Source organism: Macrosteles quadrilineatus, unplaced genomic scaffold, assembly GCF_028750875.1.
Source record: "Macrosteles quadrilineatus isolate MER2022 unplaced genomic scaffold, UCM_ALF_1.0 Scaffold_16__1_contigs__length_3527350, whole genome shotgun sequence".
NCBI lineage: Eukaryota > Metazoa > Arthropoda > Insecta > Hemiptera > Cicadellidae > Macrosteles > Macrosteles quadrilineatus.
Window position 1 is genome coordinate 2,296,833 of NW_026542609.1, and position 20,154 is coordinate 2,316,986.

Sequence of the window (20,154 nt, forward strand, 5' to 3'; positions counted from 1 at the left end):
TGTTAAGAGGAGGGAAAACATCATTGGAAAAGAGTGAAATAAGCTCATCGGTGTGTGCAACACCGAATCCTTGAGGTGAACCGTAATACTCCACCATTGAATGTTCACCCAAATGGTCGTACAAGTAGAAGTAAAACGTTCCGTTGTACTTTGAAACCGCACGCTCTGTCGGCCAAATGAACCATGAATCTGCAATTAACTTTTCGAGAGACTTTATTGCGTCATTTGTTGACGTAACATTCCTCATGTAAAAATCATAGATTTTACTTACTTCCTCTAAGTTTTTACAGTTATGTAAGAACATCAACTCAGGTCCTACAGTACGAAAACTTGAATTGACAAGATGTAAAAGGGAATTCAATCTAGCTTTTGGTATAAAAATTATTCCTTCATTTGCAACCACCCCGACCATCCATGGTTTATTTGTAACATATTCTAAAGGGTGAGACGTCAAAAAAGCATGTTCAGATTCCACTTCAACAACAGGTCTGAGTAAAATTCTGTTGGTTCTGGTTTGTACTATCTCAGCGTGAGCAGTTGTTATCTCGTCTACAGTTTTATTTTGTAAACAAGAGATAATTTCACTTGAGTTCAAGCTTGAGCAGTTCAATTTCGAGGCAATGATATTTGTAATGTTTTTGTTAACACCTTTAGTAGCTAGTGCGAATCCACTTAGTGCTGTTCCACTTTGAGATATGCCTTTAGCGAACAGATCTCTACTGATGGGGGAAAGCATGTGAAGATGAACCGAAGCACCTCCAGCGCTATTGCCGAATAATGTCACTTTTCCCTCGTCGCCACCGAAATATTTGATGTTTTTTTGTATCCACTGCAAAGCTTTCACTTGGTCTTTCATCCCCATGTTACCAGGGATAACTTCATCTTCAGTGCTTAGAAATCCTAGTGGTCCGAGTCTATATTGTATCGTCACCAACACAATGTCTTTATCCATTAGGTAATGAGGTCCAAGAACTTTTGTAGATGACGAACCAATTCTAAAACCACCGCCGTGGATGTACACCATTACAGTCCTTGCATCCTGAGTTAAGTTTTGAGTGAAAACGTTCAAATACAAGCAATCTTCAGAACCTCTTACGACGGTTTGTATACATTCATCGCTTTCCTCCGAGTTCCTAACACCTTCCCATGCTTGGACTGGTTCTGGAGGAAAGAATCTTAGTTTTCCGACTGGTGCAGCTGCGTACGGAATTCCTAAAAATGCACAAAACTGTTTTCCACTCCGTGACACCATCACTTTACCCCCCAATCCGCCATTATCTGTCCAAGTTTCACATAGAGTATTTGTATCTACTTGTGTGCATTCCAACTGATGTGTCATAAAAACTATTATAAGAATCAATAAATCCATTCCTAACATCCAATTTGACATACGGTTTTTAATTTCTCAAGTCTTATAATGGCCGATGTAGTAGAAAAATGTATCAAATGTTCATTTCACACTCGGACAAGAGTCACATATGATTCAGTATTTTAGCGTCCGATTGAGATTATACATGATAATGGAATTCGGTGTTCAATTCCAATTGTATTGAAATGAAGCTGGGATATCCTCAAAATTGTAAAATAAAAGTTTCTAAAGTATAATTAACATTATCTGAGTGTTCAATTGAGTAGCCAATTTCATCCAAGCAGCAGAAAAAAATGTAAATTAAATTAATACACTTAGTAAACTAAATACTAAAGATACAAAATTGTCCTAGACAGGCTACCAATAAATAAAGTATTATTATAGGTAGAAATTCAATCAAATTCAAGTGTTTGTAAACTTCACAATAAGTTTGAATTCTCAATCAACTATATATAAACTCACAAAGATAGAACTGCATTCAAAACATCAAACCAGCCGAGTCAGTAAAGTAAAGCTAAACAATACTATGACCCCTTAATTATCACTCCATTATCATAAAACACTGAGATTGACAGATGTTACACTAGGCTTGAGTTGTAAGTGTACCATTCTGTGTACTAGTGTTTGTGAATGAATACAATGGTAGAGAGTTAGTAAATCTAAAGACATTAACAAAAAAATATCAAATAGTAAACGTACATAATTTATCACCGACCCCAATGCCTACATTTGAAATGAAAGTGACTGTTATTTTGAGTGCGGTTTTTGCAGCGAGGATTTTCCAGCTGGCAGCTTCCAGTGATAGGTGCACAACAACGACTCAATATGGGTTAGTAAGAGGAAAACCTATGACATCTCGGAATGGAAGAGAATTCTGTGCCTTTTTGGGAATACCTTATGCAGCTCCTCCAATTGGAAAACTGCGTTTTATGCCTCCTCTCTCCCCGACATCTTGGGAAGGTGTAAAAGATTGCACAGAAGAAAGTGACAAATGTTTGCAAAAAGAACCGGGTGGTTCTGAAGATTGTCTTTATCTAAATGTGTTCACTCACAGCACAAACTCCTCCAGTTCATTCCCAGTAATGGTATTTATCCATGGTGGAGGATTTTTCATGGGTTCTTCCTCTTTAGGCTGGACAGGCCCAGAATACCTGATGGAGAAAGATATTTTGCTGGTGATCATACAATATAGACTCGGACCATTTGGCTTTTTGAGTACTGAAGACGCAGTGGTTCCTGGCAACATGGGTTTGAAAGACCAAGTGAAGGCGTTACAATGGGTTCGGGACAACGTAGAATCATTCGGAGGTGACAAAGACAAAGTGACAATATTTGGTAACAGCGCGGGCAGTGCTTCTGTACATTACCATATGATGTCTCCGACAAGTCAATCACTGTTCTCTAGAGCTATCAGCCAGAGTGGAACAGCTGTAAGTAGTTTTGCACTGATTGGAAAAGGTAAAGCAAAAAGAGACACAGAAAAGCTAGCAGACAAGTTAAACTGTTTTAGCACCAGTTCAGAAGAAATTCTTAACTGCCTACAGGACAAAACAGCGACTGAATTGCTCCAACAGTTTTTAAAACTTCTCAAATCCAAATACGGTCAATCTGATAAATTATTCCGCCCTGTTGTCGAAGTAAACACCGAACATGCTTTTTTGACCAAACATCCACAAACGTTCACCACTCACAAACCGTGGCTTGTTGGTCTGAACGCTAAAGAAGGACTTTGGAGGGTAGATCAGCGGGTGAACAATACAATCAACTACATCGAAACCGACTTTGAAAACTTTGGTCCGTTCATGACCCAATTTGCAGATTTGTATTCAAACTTAGATGAAATAATGAATCAAACTTATCAGTTTTATTTTGAAAACCCCAAATCGACGGAAGATTTAGCAATGTCTCTGGAACAATTGACAACAGACACCTGGTTTGCATGGCCGACAGAGTTGGCGATTACACACCACCAAGGTCCGTTGTACTACTACTTGTACGACCATGTAGCGAGGTACACTTACTCACAAATGTACCACATAGAGCCAATACATAGAGGAGCGATTCACACCGATGAGTTACTCATGTTGTTCACTCAGAACGGTACTTTTCCACCATTGACTGGAGAAGATTTGAACATATCAGAGCTGATTGTGGACCTATGGGTCAACTTTGCGACAAATGGTAGCCCGACACCAACCCCAGTTAGCAGTAACCCTCAAGACGACTCTGCCGAGAATATAACATGGACCGAGTCCGGGAACTCTGATCCGACGTTTTTCCATATTCAAACCAACAAATTGTCAATGGAGACCAATCTATTCCCGGAGAGGATGAGGTTTTGGAGACGAGTCGAATTTCACAGAGTAGAATGAGAGCATGAAATACGGTAGGAGTATTAAAATCTTAAATATTTATGTAATTATCTTATTCAGTTTTATTTTCTTGAGAAATACTAGTGAAAACATTATATTTGATTAAAAGTATCCAAATCATAAAATAATTCAATATTTCTTACGGGTTGGCAAAAGATACAATAAATAACACTGATTTTAGTTACAATTTTAGTCTCTAAACAAATTTAAACAAAGTTGGAAGTCAAAATGTTACTATTTTTACGTTTTAACATTAAATATATGAACTCTTTATACTTTTACAGGAATCTATTTATTATTTTATTATATTAAAGTCATAATAAGCAGATGAAATTATTTAAGTGTTGGGCATATTAGAAATGTCTTCAAGCCTATTATTATCAAATTAAAATGTTTGGATTTTATGTTTATCGTTGTGTGCTCAGGTGACTAATAAAATGTTAAATGGATTTTAACAGTTTTAAAAAGTGTTGTTGAAGCTGAAGGTATTACCAAACCAAGAATAAATATGTATTTACAAATTGGTTGTGTAAAATTGTATTTATTTATACAACTGTATAACAAGTTGTTTATTATTTTAATACAATATTTGTTTATAGTTAAGTTTTCCAGTAATAGATTAGTTAACAAGAAGAAGATTTCAAAGGAAAACAAACATTTTTGTTAGGAGTTTCTAGTATAAACCAGAAAATAGTTTTTGCCGACTTGTCTTGACAATCATGATGTCCGTGATGGACAACCGTTAGTTAATTCTTGACAAAGGTTTTATTGTGTATTTATTAGTACTAATGTTAAAATTATCAGCTCTTCTTAGATGTTTAAATGTTATTTTGATTGTTTTTCTCATTCTATTGTATATATTTTATATTGTAGTTCTACGTACATTAAAGCTTAGCTTATACATACATATTTTTGGTGATCTATGTACACTGTTGATTCCTCCTGTATAAAAATGTGCAATGATGTTGGAATTAAATAGATTAGAAAGCTCTCAAATAAGCTTTTTTTGGTCATGTGGTGATATCGTAGCAATCATGGCAACATCTATCATTTTCCAAGATCAAGAAGTCAAAATACCAACGTAACATTGTTAATTAATAATTTTCCAACCATAGGCTATTAGATATTCCAAATTTCCCAGTCTCATAAAATATTTACAGACTTTTCCCAGTCATCGAAATACATTTATAATTCCCAGTTTTCCGATCAGCTGGACCCTTGAGCAACAAAACAGAACTACACCTGTTATGTTTTATATAGCTACTCACGTGAAGGTGTAGTTGCCAGTGATGTTGAGATTATTCAGCACCAGCGTAGGACTGTCCTGCAGAGTCGGCTGGTAGCCGAGAGGTCCTTTCTGCAGTTCCCAATGCCAAGCTATGATGGCTGCGTCATCGTAGCTAGACGACCCGTCCAGCACGGCTCCCGTGTTCGGCAGCTTTACCGTTTTGGACGCCGGCTTCACTATGGCCACTGGTGGTTTGTTGATCCTCTTAGCTGGTAAAACAAAGCAGTACTTCAGATTATTACTTCTTTTCAAAATGAATATTTGAAATTTTACTTGGCCTACACCAGTCAAAGCAATGTATCTGAGTGATTGTTGTTACGAGAAAAAAATGTAAAAAATGTCTGTCTATCACATTTTACTGTCTAACACATCTAAAATCTTAGATTAAAGTTAGCTTATTTAAAAAACCACAATATATAAACCTTTTAAACAAGAGAATTGTAGCTTGTGATATTAAAAATGAATTTAAGCAAAGATTTTATGTTGAGTACGGTGAACGATTGGTTGAGGTTTGGTTTGACAAAATATGCAAATAAGGTTTAAATAACATGAGCCTGTGTTTAACAATTATATAAACTACACTGATATCAATTTACACTTACCCAGATAATTTGTTGTTTGATTAACATTTTTAAATCACTATTTTTTGCTTGGTGAAGGAACTATTCCGTCTTTCTCAAAATTGTATACTACAGTATAAGTCATACTACTTTTAAGGTTTAAACAATATCAAGCATTAAGCATTTCTATACCTACCGAGTTAGATTTCATTTGAGATTATAAGGAAATGAAAATCATGGTTTTTGTTTATTTCTTTTATTAAGGAGGTTGAAAATAAAACAAATTAGCCTACAGTTTATTAAAGTTCTTCAAAAGGAAAGATTGTGAAAACATTCAAATCCTGTTTGTTTGGAGACATACTCTACAGTCTAGTATTTGAAGATTTTTTTTCAAAATTTTACTAACACACTACATAAAGTAACAGGCAAACAACACTTACGAGGCATGACAGTGACGTTAGCGAAAGCTTCTCCGTAAACTCCAGGACCCGATACAGCCACCTTGAACTCGTAAACTCCTTCGCTTAGGTTACTTAGCTTCAGTGTTTCCCCGTTCTTATCTGAAAACATTTACGTTTGACAACATTAGATCAAAATCCTGATTAACAGAGTTACTCTTCAAAGCTATGTGAGAAAGTTTGACTGAGTTGAATCCAAACATGCTTTACTATAACTTTATGAATACACCTTTGATTGTATTTTTCACTAATCAAAGGCGTACGTACAAGATTAAGACTAATTATTTTACTGTTGTCATGAAATTATTAGTTTTGTTGTTTTAAGTAAATATAAGTTCACAATTTACACCACACACTGTGATGAACATTCTGACATGACCAATGACTTTGTAATAAAATTTGTAAAAATATACAACTTTTTTTTATCATGTAAAAAGTTTTTTTGTAAGTTATTGACTGACTGCAAGATGGCGTTTTATTACCTGTCATCGTGCCCTTGCTACTTCCCTCTGGTTGGGAAATTAAGGTCCATTCGTAGTTGTACTTTCCTCCGTCTGGAAATTAAAACTTGATGAATTTTGGTAAAATTGCAAATTGTGTTTTATAGGTCAGGGCCACAGAGATAGGAGTAGGAAACAGATAAGTAATTCTAGATAAGACATCTGAAAGCCTGCAGCATGGGAAACTGAATGAAACCCCCTTCAAAATGGTTTAACAACTAAAATATGTATTTGAATTGTAACAATAATCTAACATTTCTGACTGTAAATCGAAAATTGTATTGGTTTTGAGGTAAAAAATCAGTTGGCCTATATGAAGCAAGGTTTCCACCACAATAATTGATACAACTACATCAACAGTGATAGTAGATAAATAAATAAACAGTTAATGATTTATTTTAAAAAGTAAAAAAATCCATGTTAATTTTTACTTGTGTATTTTGCACTGTATATAATTTTGTTCATGCACTTATTTCACTTCGCTGATTACGGTTATATTTACTCTAATGGTATTCTGTAAAGGGTTTCGAGTGATATATCAAACCCAGATCATATAATTAATGTTGACCTTTTTAACTTGTTAGAAAGACTTAACCCAATTAACTGTTATTTTCAAAATTATATTATAAATATAGTTAGCAGTGGGAAATCAAAAGTAGGGAAATCACAACACACATTATTTTTATTTATTGTTGTTAGACAAGTAAAAATATGAGTGCCTTTTGTACTGTGTTAAGAAGACCAAACACCCTTAGAAGTTATTAACAATCTAGGTTAGACCTGGTAAGTCTAATTGTTAGCGTGTGCCTTTTGTCATAAAGTCCTTAGGTCTGAGAGTATTGACATTTATAATTGGGTCTCTAAAGAAGTCCTACATTAGGACAAAATATCAGTTGTAAGTTTTGTGTTATTTTATCATAAATTTTTTAGCCTCTGGTCTGAAATTTCCACAGGTAAGATAGATGAACTAAAAATTGTTAACCAGTCAAATGACTTTTTAAAAATTTTAAATATCTATCCAATTTAGAATAAAACTCTGTTAGGTAAGGAGGATACCCATATTAAGAAATCCCTCCATAAACTCCTATTTACTATCCCTGAACATCAACACAAGAACACACAATTTCAACGTCCCAATCCACAAAACAAAACACCAACCAGATAACTGTGCTGGGATGGTGTATGCAGACAACGCTGCTCCGTTTTCAGGCAACCGAACAACTTTGGACAACACCGAAACATGGAGCGTTTGGACAGGAACTTTGGAACTGGAATCAATTCCATCAGACACCTGGAGACACAACAAAACACAGACAGCTGTAAGCAACATCACAACCTGTTATCAGCTGACACTTAATACAGATAACAACACTTTGGTGATTACTCAGAGGAGCTTTTAAAACTGACTGAACGATTGTGTGAGTGTGATTGTGAAACAGTGAGCGTGGTTTAAATTGTTAAATGGATGACATTGATTCTTTTACAAGGTTTGAGTAGTAGTAGCAAATATTTGTCAACACAGTACAGTTATTGATAGATTTTTACATAGCATTTAGTAAAATAATGTGAAGTGTGTAGGTCACTAAATATAATGTAGACCTCAGTTATTCAACTATTTAGAACATGACTAAGTTCGGGTAAATAATTTTCACAATTAAATTTTTAATGTAGAGACAGAATTAAGGAAAGGTAAGAAACATGTTGAGTATGATTTTGGACAGTGAAAGAAATATTTGTTACATAAAGTAGAACACTTTTTATAACATTATTGCGATACAAAGTGATAACAAAAACCAAGGAACTTTTACTTAATTTATACTTTGGTACTTAATAACCCTTAAAACCATTTATACCCTTCTTTCAGCATACCTTAGAAGAGGAAGGAGATTCCGTAGATTCCCTTGAAGGTGATAACAGCAAGGCAGATACAGCTGTCATGTTTCCTAAAAAAAATTTAAATTAGACCTAAGGTGTATTAATAAAATTAACAGACAACTTATACTGAAAATAAGTATATTTTTATTTTTAAAATCTATGCTTTAAAGTTAGGTAGGTACTGTAAGACAACCAGTAGGAGGCTACCTGTTATGCATACTCAAGCCTAAATTTTATGTTGCATAAAAATTTGTTTGCAAACTTATAGCCCTCCGAGTGTTAAGCGTCGCGTAATCGACGCACAACACACCCGCCATCGCTTTTGCGACATACAAACATTGTTTATGGCGAACGCTCTGGGACTGACTGAATCAGATTGAACTGGATCGAGATTGGTATCGTTGTTTTCAGCAGATTCTAAACTTTCTCCTGATGTCTGTTTCTAGAGGCTTTTCATTTTAGTTCCGAAAATATTGTAGCAGACAGATGACGTGCGTATTTGTAAACAACTTGGTTAACCTCGCACCGATGACTGATGTGTTTAATTACGTTTATCATTGTTTTTAGTGTTAAAAATAAAAAGTAGTGATATACGTGGTGCATTATAAGAAGATTTAAGTGATTTTGAAGGGCTGGTTGATGATCCTGAAGAAGTAGGTAGTGATATTGATGTATATTATCCGCCAGATTCCTAGCTATGGTTAGGCTATGCATTCTTAGCTAACGCTAAATGTACAAAATCTGTTTTTCACCCATAACTTATTTATTTGCAAACCTACTTCCCTACCATTAACTATGTCAGCAACAAAACTTTCTAACACTAAACTTTCTAAACTTTCTAACAACTTCAAACATTATTACAACTCTCAACTTTTAGAAATTAAAAATGGCATACCACAGGGATCAATACTCTCAACTTTGTTTTTCAACTGTTATTTGGCAGATATACCAACACCGACTGGCACAAGTAAATTAGTTCTATTTGCTGATGATGCCACTTTAAAAATATCAGATAAAACTTTTAGTGAGACAGAACTATCAGTTAAGAATAATATGACCACTTTGTCTAGTTACTTCACTCAGAATAATTTAGCAATAAATAAAGAAAAAACAACTTTCATCAATTTTAAAACCCCACAGGCTGCAAAATATCCATCTGATAGTCTAAATATCGGAACAAATCAAGTAATTAGTAAAACAAACAAAACAAAATTTTTAGGTCTAACAATAGATCAAAATCTAAACTGGAACTCCCATGTACAAGAATTAATTGCTAAAATATCTTCAGGTGTCTTTGCCCTTAGCAGATTGCAGTATTTCTGTGAAACTGAAACCTTAAAACTAGTTTATTTTTCATATATACATTCAATAATATCTTATGGCATCTCCTTATATGGTTGTACAAGCTTAAATAATATGTATACAATTCTTAAATATAAAAAAAAGCGGTGAGGCGTATATTGAAACTTCCACAAAAAACACATGTAAAAGAATATTTTATTTCACTTAAAATAATGACAGTCTATGGGATGTATATATATCAAACTATCATCCACTTCAAGGAAAGGGAACATACTCTAAAACCGTTAGGAAGTAATCATGAATATAATACTAGAAATAGGAACAATATTGCAATACCCATACATAATTTGGAACTATTTAAAAAGAAACCTACTTATGCTGGAGCGTTATTTTTTTCCAAATTACCATTAACCTTAAGACAAGAGCCGAATCAAAGAATATTAAGAAGGAAACTTAAAGATTTTATAACGACTAAAGCATTGTATAATATACAAGAATTTCTTGACCCAGAGTTTAATTCAAAACCTTCTGGGACTTGAAGGGCTTTTGGATGTTTGGAATATTTTACTGCTTTCTTATTTTATTTATGATTGTTATTTGCTTTGTTGAGAATCTCTATTGTAATAGTATAAATAGCCTTCTTTTTATAGTAAAAAATGGTAGAAATAAGTTAGAAAACAGTTTTAAGTTATAATAAAGAAAGAATCACTTTTCGACACTGTTCAATGTACTGTAAATATGTACTTAAAGAATAAAGATTGTTTGAAATGAAATGAATGAAAAAAATAAGGTAGTCCAATAGTCAATGCTATAACCAATTAGCTACCTATAAAAATTGTTTTAGCAAGGATTAACCAATTTTACATTAGCAGACTCTAGTAGGCTACATAAAACTGACCAGCAGATATACAGTCACCCTGTCTGTTGCGCAGGTATCCCACATCACAAACACACTCGGTCGTCGCCACACTGCAGTGCTCGTGTTCCGGACAATCCATCACGCACACTTTGTCTGCGTTGACGTTGCTCTCGGCCATATCTAAGTCTTGTAGATTGGTGCCGAACCACAACTTGTCTCTGAAAAAACCACATATTAAAAGTAATACATGTATTGAGTATTGTTAGACAAAAGGTGTTTGTGAAAAAGTATATTCACTTCTGTAGGAATTTAAAGTCTCCATTCCCTCTCAAAAATCTCACAGGAAAATAAAATGTGGGAAAAAACGGTAAATTTTAAAATCATTAAAAAAATATTATAGTTACCTACAGAGTAACTTGTTTAACCAATTCTAAGGTTATCCTAAATATTTTCACATACGAGGTGAGTAGTATTGTGTATTGTACATTGGGTTGATCGGACAACCCCACAACAAACACGCAGCAGAGTCCCCATATAAATATTTTTGTCCATATAGACTATGGTGTTAGTGACAAGAAGATAAATTAATGAAGAAAACCCCTGAATATACCACACAAGCTGGTAATTAAATGTATCTAGGCCATCTAGGGTGACACAAACATATTACCTACTCAAGAACACAGGCAACAAAAACAAAGGTAGGCCTAATCTAATATATAAAATTCTCGTGTCACAGTGTTTGTCTGCAAACTCCTCCGGAACGACTTCACCGATCGTTATGAAATTTGGTGTGTAAATTCTGTAGGTATGCGAATCGGACGTAAACTATTTCCCGTTTCGAAATTCTTAAAAGGGCTCCGCCCCAGTGGCTCTGGAGTTTCCCATGTTAACCTTATGAGAAATGGAATTAATGAATCTTAACTGCTGTTTCAATTAAACAAGTTGGTTCTGTTCTATGATGTTCAATAGCATTAAAGTTACAAGGATTACCAACAGGGTGCAGCACTATTATTTCTTTTACATTTATGACAACAGCTAATTTGCAACCAAAAGGTGAGTGAGCGTAGCGAACGAACTTCAACCTGGAGGCGAGTTAGCGTAGCGAACGAGCTAACCTGAAGGCAAGTGAGCGCAGCGAACGAACTCCAACCTAAAGGTGAGTGAGCGTAGCGAACGAGCTCCAACCCAAAGGTGAGTGAGCGTAGCGAACGAACTTCAACCTGGAGGCGAGTTAGCGTAGCGAACGAGCTAACCTGAAGGCAAGTGAGCGCAGCGAACGAGCTCCAACCTAAAGGTGAGTGAGTGTAGCGAACGAGCTCCAACCCAAAGGTGAGTGAGCGTAGTGAACGAACTTCAACCAGGACGTGATTGAGCGATGCGAACGAGATCATCTTGAAAATTAAACGTAACGGTACTTTCTTTCCATCGGTCTGTCTTAGGGGAAACCTATAACTTAGGCGATACGAAGTTCGCCGGGTCAGCTAGTCTATATATAAAATCCAATGTATGTTTGTTTGTTTGTCCTTTATGGACTCCGAAACCGCTCGACAGATTGTAATGAAACTTTGAGGCATTATTTAGCATTATTCAAGGATGGTTTGTGTGAAGTTTGGTGCAGATCCATCAAAAGGGCTGCGCCGCAGTGGCTCTGGAGATTCCCATGTTAACATTGAGTACTCATATTTAAATGGAATTAAAGAATCTTAACAGCTGGTTCAACTAAACAAGTTGATTCTGTGATGTTCAAGAGCATTAAAAAGTTAATAGGTTTACCAACGACCTTAATAGGTTAGGGCGCAGCACTATTATTATTTTTTTATTTATGACAACAGCTTATTTGCAACCAAAAGGTGAGTGAGCGTAGCGAACGAACTTCAACCTGGAGGCGAGTTAGCGTAGCGAACGAGCTAACCTGAAAGCAAGTGAGCGCAGCGAACAAGCTCCAACCTTAAGGTGAGTGAGTGTAGCAAACGAACTTCAACCAGGACATGATTGAGCCATGCGAACAAGCTCATCTTGGAAAATGAACGAGCATTTGACATAAAACCACATTAGGACAGGACGACGTCTGTCGGGTCAGCTAGTCCTATATATTAGGCAAGCATGTTTCTTGAAAAACTTTTTTTTCAGCTCAAGTCCATTGCAGGGAAAATCTACACATAGCCTACGGTACTTTTAGAAAGATATTTTCCTGTAGATGTGTAGAATCCCTTTATAAATTAAAATAGCGCTAGGCTGAACAATAAACAGAAAACATGAATTTCAAAATTAACATGGGCCTTATGGTTTGCCATACTGGTGACAAAATAACAACAAAATATATGAAGAGAAAATCAAAACAATAAAAATATTAGATAAGCCAACTTAAAGAAACACTCGTAAGAGGAATGTTAAGATAACTATGTAGCTATTCTTTCTCTTAGCTTTTGTTTTTCTATTCATTCTTAGGTTTCTCTTCATCCAAAAATTGTACAATTCACCATAGTTACTTTTCACCCCAATGAAATCAGTCCTCAGTATGTATCATAGCGCGCAGCGACAGCAGACAGAGATGTGTAAAACGGAACAGACAAATGTTAGCGCAAGCGATGACATCACCTTTCCATTTCATTTGATGAAGAAACAGATCTTTCAAAAACAATAATGGGGGGGGGGGTTGTTATATCGAGGGAAAGACGTAGACAATTCAATAAGTAGACTTTAAATTCGATATGTAGAGGTTCTGACAATGATAAATTCGTTATACTGAGGTGTTTTATTTTAGCCGGAATCACGAAAATATCGTTAAATCAAGGTCATTGTTATGGTTTGTTCGTTATGTAGAGGTAAAATATACATTGTGTCTTATGGAAAGTTCCAGGGGATTTATACAAATTTGTTATATCAAGGAATTCGTTATATCGAGGTTCCAAGGTTAGACTGTGTACATGTATATGCATTTGAACGGATGGTGTTTTTGGCCTCTGGCGACCTCAAAACAAAAAAGTAGGCTAAATCGGTCCTGGGTCCAGGTCTTACCATGAGACCTACGGTAATAGCTTATTCCCTATATGGAAAATTCGCTAAACACCCTATTGATCACCTTCTAAAAACAGCTGTCATTGCAAAATTAATGGAAATATGGCTAATTTTAGAGTGGCAAAGGGAAACTGTTAGCTGGGACCACAGCCCACAATTCAACATTTTATTGTGCTTTCTCTTTTTGTCAATTGCTCCAAACTCTGATGAACGTGGTATGACTTGAAACAGCATTTAAAAAATAGACCATTAGCCTCTCAGACCAATTTTGGATTATTGACAGTGCTGGACCATCGGAGATCAAATTAATACGCTTTTATTCACACACTGTTAATACATTACTCACCTGTTATAATCAACAGGAGCCATAACATCGGTGATGTCCCCCCAACTTCCACCGATGACAGGACGGACTAAGACCATCCGGACGTTGTTGCCAAACTGGGAACCTTCTCTATACACTGGCTCACATAGAGAATCGCTCTCACACTCAATCTGACAAAACAACAATACAAGTTAATGAGAGAACTGGAATATCTTTAAAATTCCATTATAGGGTTTTTATAAAGTTAAGCAAGGTAACAAGTCTCTATTTAAATGTCCAAGGGCTCAGAGATATGTCCTTGTGGTGTTATTAACCATATGTGATGAACTGATTATTTATTATTATTATTACATTTTGTTTTTAGACGAGTTGTTGAAATTATTAGATAAAATACTGTTCCTAATTTGTTTATTGATTTCCATTTCCACTACAGGACATTCTTTGACATATTTCATAACTAGAATTTCACCTAGAGAAAAATTTGAAGTTTCATTTTCCTTGTTGTCCTCAACTTCCCGTATTGTTTTCTGTCCTTGTTTTGTACAACACCTAACAAAATGTCCCTTGACACCACAACTAAGACACTAAACTTCATACACCGGGCACTCCCTATACTTATGAAATAGGCAACATTTATTACAACTTGTTTCTGAAAGAGTCTACTTTATTGACTATAATAATGGTACTATACCTCGTCAAGTAATCCAAATGTTGTTTGAGGTTAACAACCTACATGTTTCGCCGTAAATACGGCATCGTCAGGGTTACAAAAACGAAGACATCGATGTCACACGCACACAATAAATACACGAATACGAACATTTAATTACGGAAAGACAAAGTAAACATTTAATTGACATTGATAGGCCTATCACACGCACACGACACGGACGGTCCCGGCGCAGGTAGTAGACTGCAGTGTCAGACTCCTTCCTCGTTGTTGTCCATGTTATCAGTAGGACAAAGGTCAGGTGGCCGGTTATTTTGGTGAATTAGCACATTGAAAATAGAGTGTGACTGGAACTGCAATTTTTCGTTGAGGATATGTCCATTGGCAGTGTTGTCGTGGTACAATTTGTAAATTTCAAACTCCTCTAACGTGTTTAGTTTACTACCTTTACTGCATTTATGTAGCACCTCAAGACCGTCAGTAATCTCACTCATGTTATGGTTTAGGTCGATTAAATGCTGGGCAAACGCTGAATTTTGTTTGATTAAACGTGGTTTGGGCCTGTGTTCGTTGTAGCGAGTAGCGAACCCACGACCTGTTTGCCCAACATATTGGCTCGGACAATCTTGGCATTTAATTTTGTAAACACCTGTCATTTCCATTTTATCTCTTGATCGGTCAATTTGTGACAGGGTGTTACGAGTACGGTTTGTAGTTTTGAATGTTAATTCGATTCCCTGCCTACGAAGCTCTTTGGATAGGCAATTTTGTAGTGTGTGGGAATATTCAATACATACGTACTTCTTACGTTCGTCCTTTTGTTTGACCTCTCTATTACGGTGTTTGATTATAAGTCTGTCTACAAGCCCGCTATTATAGCCGTTGGATATGGCTATATGTTTGATGATATTGTATTCATTATTGTAATTTGTAGGACTTAAGGGGACCGTTAAAAGTCTGTGTACCATAGAACTGTATGCTGCAATTTTTTGAGAATGTGGATGATATGAGGTTGCGTGGATGGTCTGAACTGAAAAAGTGGGTTTCCTGTAGATTTTATAATCAAATTTATTGTTAATTTTAGTGATGGTTAAATCTAGGAAATGTATTGCGTTGTCTTCTTCTGTTTCTAATGTGAACTTTAATCTCGGGGCTATTTTGTTTAGATAATTTAGAAGTAGATCCAACTGCCTTTTACTGCCATCAAACAAGACAATTGTATCATCGACATATCTATTGTATAATACTATTTTAGAATGATATTTGTTCTTGTCAGATAAAATGTACTCATTTTCAATGTAATTTAAGTATATATCAGATAAAATTCCAGAGAGTGGGGAGCCCATTGCCAGACCATCAGTTTGAGAATAATATTTCCCATTAAATGCAAAATAGTTTTGCCTCAAAATCTCTCTTAACAGGTCAATAATCTCTTTTATTGCCTCTGGTAACATAGCTGATTTGTTTGTTAAGTTTGTTTGTATGATATCTATGGTTTTATCTACGGGCACATTCGTGTATAAATTCACTATGTCGAATGAGGCAAGCAAATGATGGTTTTGTATGCGCCAATCTTTAGTTTTGTCAATTAAATCATAGGAATTCCTTAGGCTGTGGTTGTTATCTAGCACTATATTATCCTTTAGGATTCTTTCTAGTCGTTTAGCGATATTGTATGTGGGTGCGTTTGTGTAGTCGACTAGTGGCCTGATGGGAACACCTGTTTTATGAACTTTAGGAAGCCCCCGTAGTATTGGGGCTGATGGGTTCATGATACGTAGATAGCGGATATCGTTATCAGTGAATAACACTTTACTCGAATTTATCAGAGTTTTGATTTTTGTTTGATAATTTTTAGTAGGGTCTTTTTTTAGTTCAATAACTTCGTTGGCAGTGATAAACTCATCAACTTTAGCGATGTAATCTTGTTTGTACATGATAACAGTGGTATTACCCTTGTCGGCTTTGCAAAGCATAGCATCATGTTCAGACAATTTGTTTTTTATGTTTTTTAGAACATTAATTTGGTGTTTTTGTGACATCGTTAGACTAGCAGAATTAGCACTTTGTTTGTATTTAGCTTTTAATTTTCGTGATAAACATAACCTGGCTTCATTCCTGCTGTCGTTGTCGGAAATTGATTTGATAGCTACTTCGGCGTTAATTAGTTCACTGAACATGCCTCGCTTACCAGTCATTGGGAGGTTATGTTTGAGACCTTTGTCTAATAAAGACATTTCTTCAGTGTCAAAAGGGATGTCGGTATTGTTTATTGTACTAGGATAGAAATCAAAATCAAACATAATAGCAGTTTCCTTGTTCTTTTGATCATTAACTAGTTGTGTGAGTTTCTTTCGTGTTGTGGACTTCTTTTTCCTCATGACTCTAGAAACACCTGATTCAGCATGTCGAACTAGGCACTCCAGTTCAGCAGAATGGGCTGTATTAGCTAATTCTAGATACTTTTTCATGAGCAAAGTGTTTAGTAGAGACTTCTTAAAATACAAATGTTTGATTTCATTTTTTATCCATATTTTCTCTGCCATATTCTTAGTTTTCTTTGCAGCGTAAGACTGATTTTTAATTTTTATCTGTGCGTATTTAGGGATGACATTTAGTTTTAAACAGTCTTTATTAAATTTTATGTTTTGTGTTGCGTTTGCCAACTTCATCTTAATGTTTTTGTATTGTGTGGCCAAAATTGCCTGACAGGCTGAACTATTAAATTCCATGTTGATGGCCCCTGGATTACTTTATATGACTATAATAATGGTACTATACCTCGTCAAGTAATCCAAATGTTGTTTGAGGTTAACAACCTACATGTTTTCCCCATTGTTCTTAAATTATTGTGGACGGACTCATCAATTTTGATGTTTATTTGTTTTCACGTCCAGTGCCTTTGGATAAAGGCTGGAATTTTTTCCAGTTTTGCCGTAAATACGGCATCGTCAGGGTTACAAAAACGAAGACATCGATGTCACACGCACACAATAAATACACGAATACGAACATTTAATTACGGAAAGACAAAGTAAACATTTAATTGAACGATGTCTTCGTTTTTGTAACCCTGACGATGCCGTATTTACGGCGAAACATGTAGGTTGTTAACCTCAAACAACATTTGGATTACTTGACGAGGTATAGTACCATTATTATAGTCATATAAAGTAATCCAGGGGCCATCAACATGGAATTTAATAGTTCAGCCTGTCAGGCAATTTTGGCCACACAATACAAAAACATTAAGATGAAGTTGGCAAACGCAACACAAAACATAAAATTTAATAAAGACTGTTTAAAACTAAATGTCATCCCTAAATACGCACAGATAAAAATTAAAAATCAGTCTTACGCTGCAAAGAAAACTAAGAATATGGCAGAGAAAATATGGATAAAAAATGAAATCAAACATTTGTATTTTAAGAAGTCTCTACTAAACACTTTGCTCATGAAAAAGTATCTAGAATTAGCTAATACAGCCCATTCTGCTGAACTGGAGTGCCTAGTTCGACATGCTGAATCAGGTGTTTCTAGAGTCATGAGGAAAAAGAAGTCCACAACACGAAAGAAACTCACACAACTAGTTAATGATCAAAAGAACAAGGAAACTGCTATTATGTTTGATTTTGATTTCTATCCTAGTACAATAAACAATACCGACATCCCTTTTGACACTGAAGAAATGTCTTTATTAGACAAAGGTCTCAAACATAACCTCCCAATGACTGGTAAGCGAGGCATGTTCAGTGAACTAATTAACGCCGAAGTAGCTATCAAATCAATTTCCGACAACGACAGCAGGAATGAAGCCAGGTTATGTTTATCACGAAAATTAAAAGCTAAATACAAACAAAGTGCTAATTCTGCTAGTCTAACGATGTCACAAAAACACCAAATTAATGTTCTAAAAAACATAAAAAACAAATTGTCTGAACATGATGCTATGCTTTGCAAAGCCGACAAGGGTAATACCACTGTTATCATGTACAAACAAGATTACATCGCTAAAGTTGATGAGTTTATCACTGCCAACGAAGTTATTGAACTAAAAAAAGACCCTACTAAAAATTATCAAACAAAAATCAAAACTCTGATAAATTCGAGTAAAGTGTTATTCACTGATAACGATATCCGCTATCTACGTATCATGAACCCATCAGCCCCAATACTACGGGGGCTTCCTAAAGTTCATAAAACAGGTGTTCCCATCAGGCCACTAGTCGACTACACAAACGCACCCACATACAATATCGCTAAACGACTAGAAAGAATCCTAAAGGATAATATAGTGCTAGATAACAACCACAGCCTAAGGAATTCCTATGATTTAATTGACAAAACTAAAGATTGGCGCATACAAAACCATCATTTGCTTGCCTCATTCGACATAGTGAATTTATACACGAATGTGCCCGTAGATAAAACCATAGATATCATACAAACACCGTAATAGAGAGGTCAAACAAAAGGACGAACGTAAGAAGTACGTATGTATTGAATATTCCCACACACTACAAAATTGCCTATCCAAAGAGCTTCGTAGGCAGGGAATCGAATTAACATTCAAAACTACAAACCGTACTCGTAACACCCTGTCACAAATTGACCGATCAAGAGATAAAATGGAAATGACAGGTGTTTACAAAATTAAATGCCAAGATTGTCCGAGCCAATATGTTGGGCAAACAGGTCGTGGGTTCGCTACTCGCTACAACGAACACAGGCCCAAACCACGTTTAATCAAACAAAATTCAGCGTTTGCCCAGCATTTAATCGACCTAAACCATAACATGAGTGAGATTACTGACGGTCTTGAGGTGCTACATAAATGCAGTAAAGGTAGTAAACTAAACACGTTAGAGGAGTTTGAAATTTACAAATTGTACCACGACAACACTGCCAATGGACATATCCTCAACGAAAAATTGCAGTTCCAGTCACACTCTATTTTCAATGTGCTAATTCACCAAAATAACCGGCCACCTGACCTTTGTCCTACTGATAACATGGACAACAACGAGGAAGGAGTCTGACACTGCAGTCTACTACCTGCACCGGGACCGTCCGTGTCGTGTGCGTGTGATAGGCCTATCAATGTCAATTAAATGTTTACTTTGTCTTTCCGTAATTAAATGTTCGTATTCGTGTATTTATTGTGTGCGTGTGACATCGATGTCTTCGTTTTTGTAACCCTGACGATGCCGTATTTACGGCGAAACATGTAGGTTGTTAACCTCAAACAACATTTGGATTACTTGACGAGGTATAGTACCATTATTATAGTCATATAAAGTAATCCAGGGGCCATCAACATGGAATCTACTTTATTGCTAACGGCTCCAACTTCCTCTTGGCTAAATTGCAATTGATATGTCGCTACCGGTAGCTCTATCTCTTACTACATTTTCCAGAAGTTTGAATGATGTTGAAACTTGCTATGCACAAATAGAAAAGGAAGCATTTTTGTGACTTGGGCATGTGACAAGTTTTCAATGTATGTGTTGGGAAATCAATTCCAAGAGCACATAGACCACAAACCATTAGTAGAAATT

The 20,154-nt window shown here is 35.7% G+C and overlaps 1 protein-coding gene across 1 annotated transcript in view; it reads right to left on the reverse strand.

Moving 5' to 3' along the window:
• The window catches only part of LOC129005150 (dyslexia-associated protein KIAA0319-like), a 47,623-nt gene that overhangs the window by 24,301 nt on the left and 3,168 nt on the right, over positions 1 to 20,154 (reverse strand). The window contains exons 3-9 of the mRNA XM_054433968.1: positions 13,948 to 14,096; positions 10,623 to 10,801; positions 8,417 to 8,490; positions 7,706 to 7,838; positions 6,530 to 6,601; positions 6,030 to 6,149; positions 5,010 to 5,238 (exon numbers count right to left, since the gene is read on the reverse strand). Of these exons, the coding sequence (XP_054289943.1) occupies positions 5,010 to 5,238; positions 6,030 to 6,149; positions 6,530 to 6,601; positions 7,706 to 7,838; positions 8,417 to 8,490; positions 10,623 to 10,801; positions 13,948 to 14,096 (956 nt within the window). The remainder of the gene's footprint in view (positions 1 to 5,009; positions 5,239 to 6,029; positions 6,150 to 6,529; positions 6,602 to 7,705; positions 7,839 to 8,416; positions 8,491 to 10,622; positions 10,802 to 13,947; positions 14,097 to 20,154) is intronic.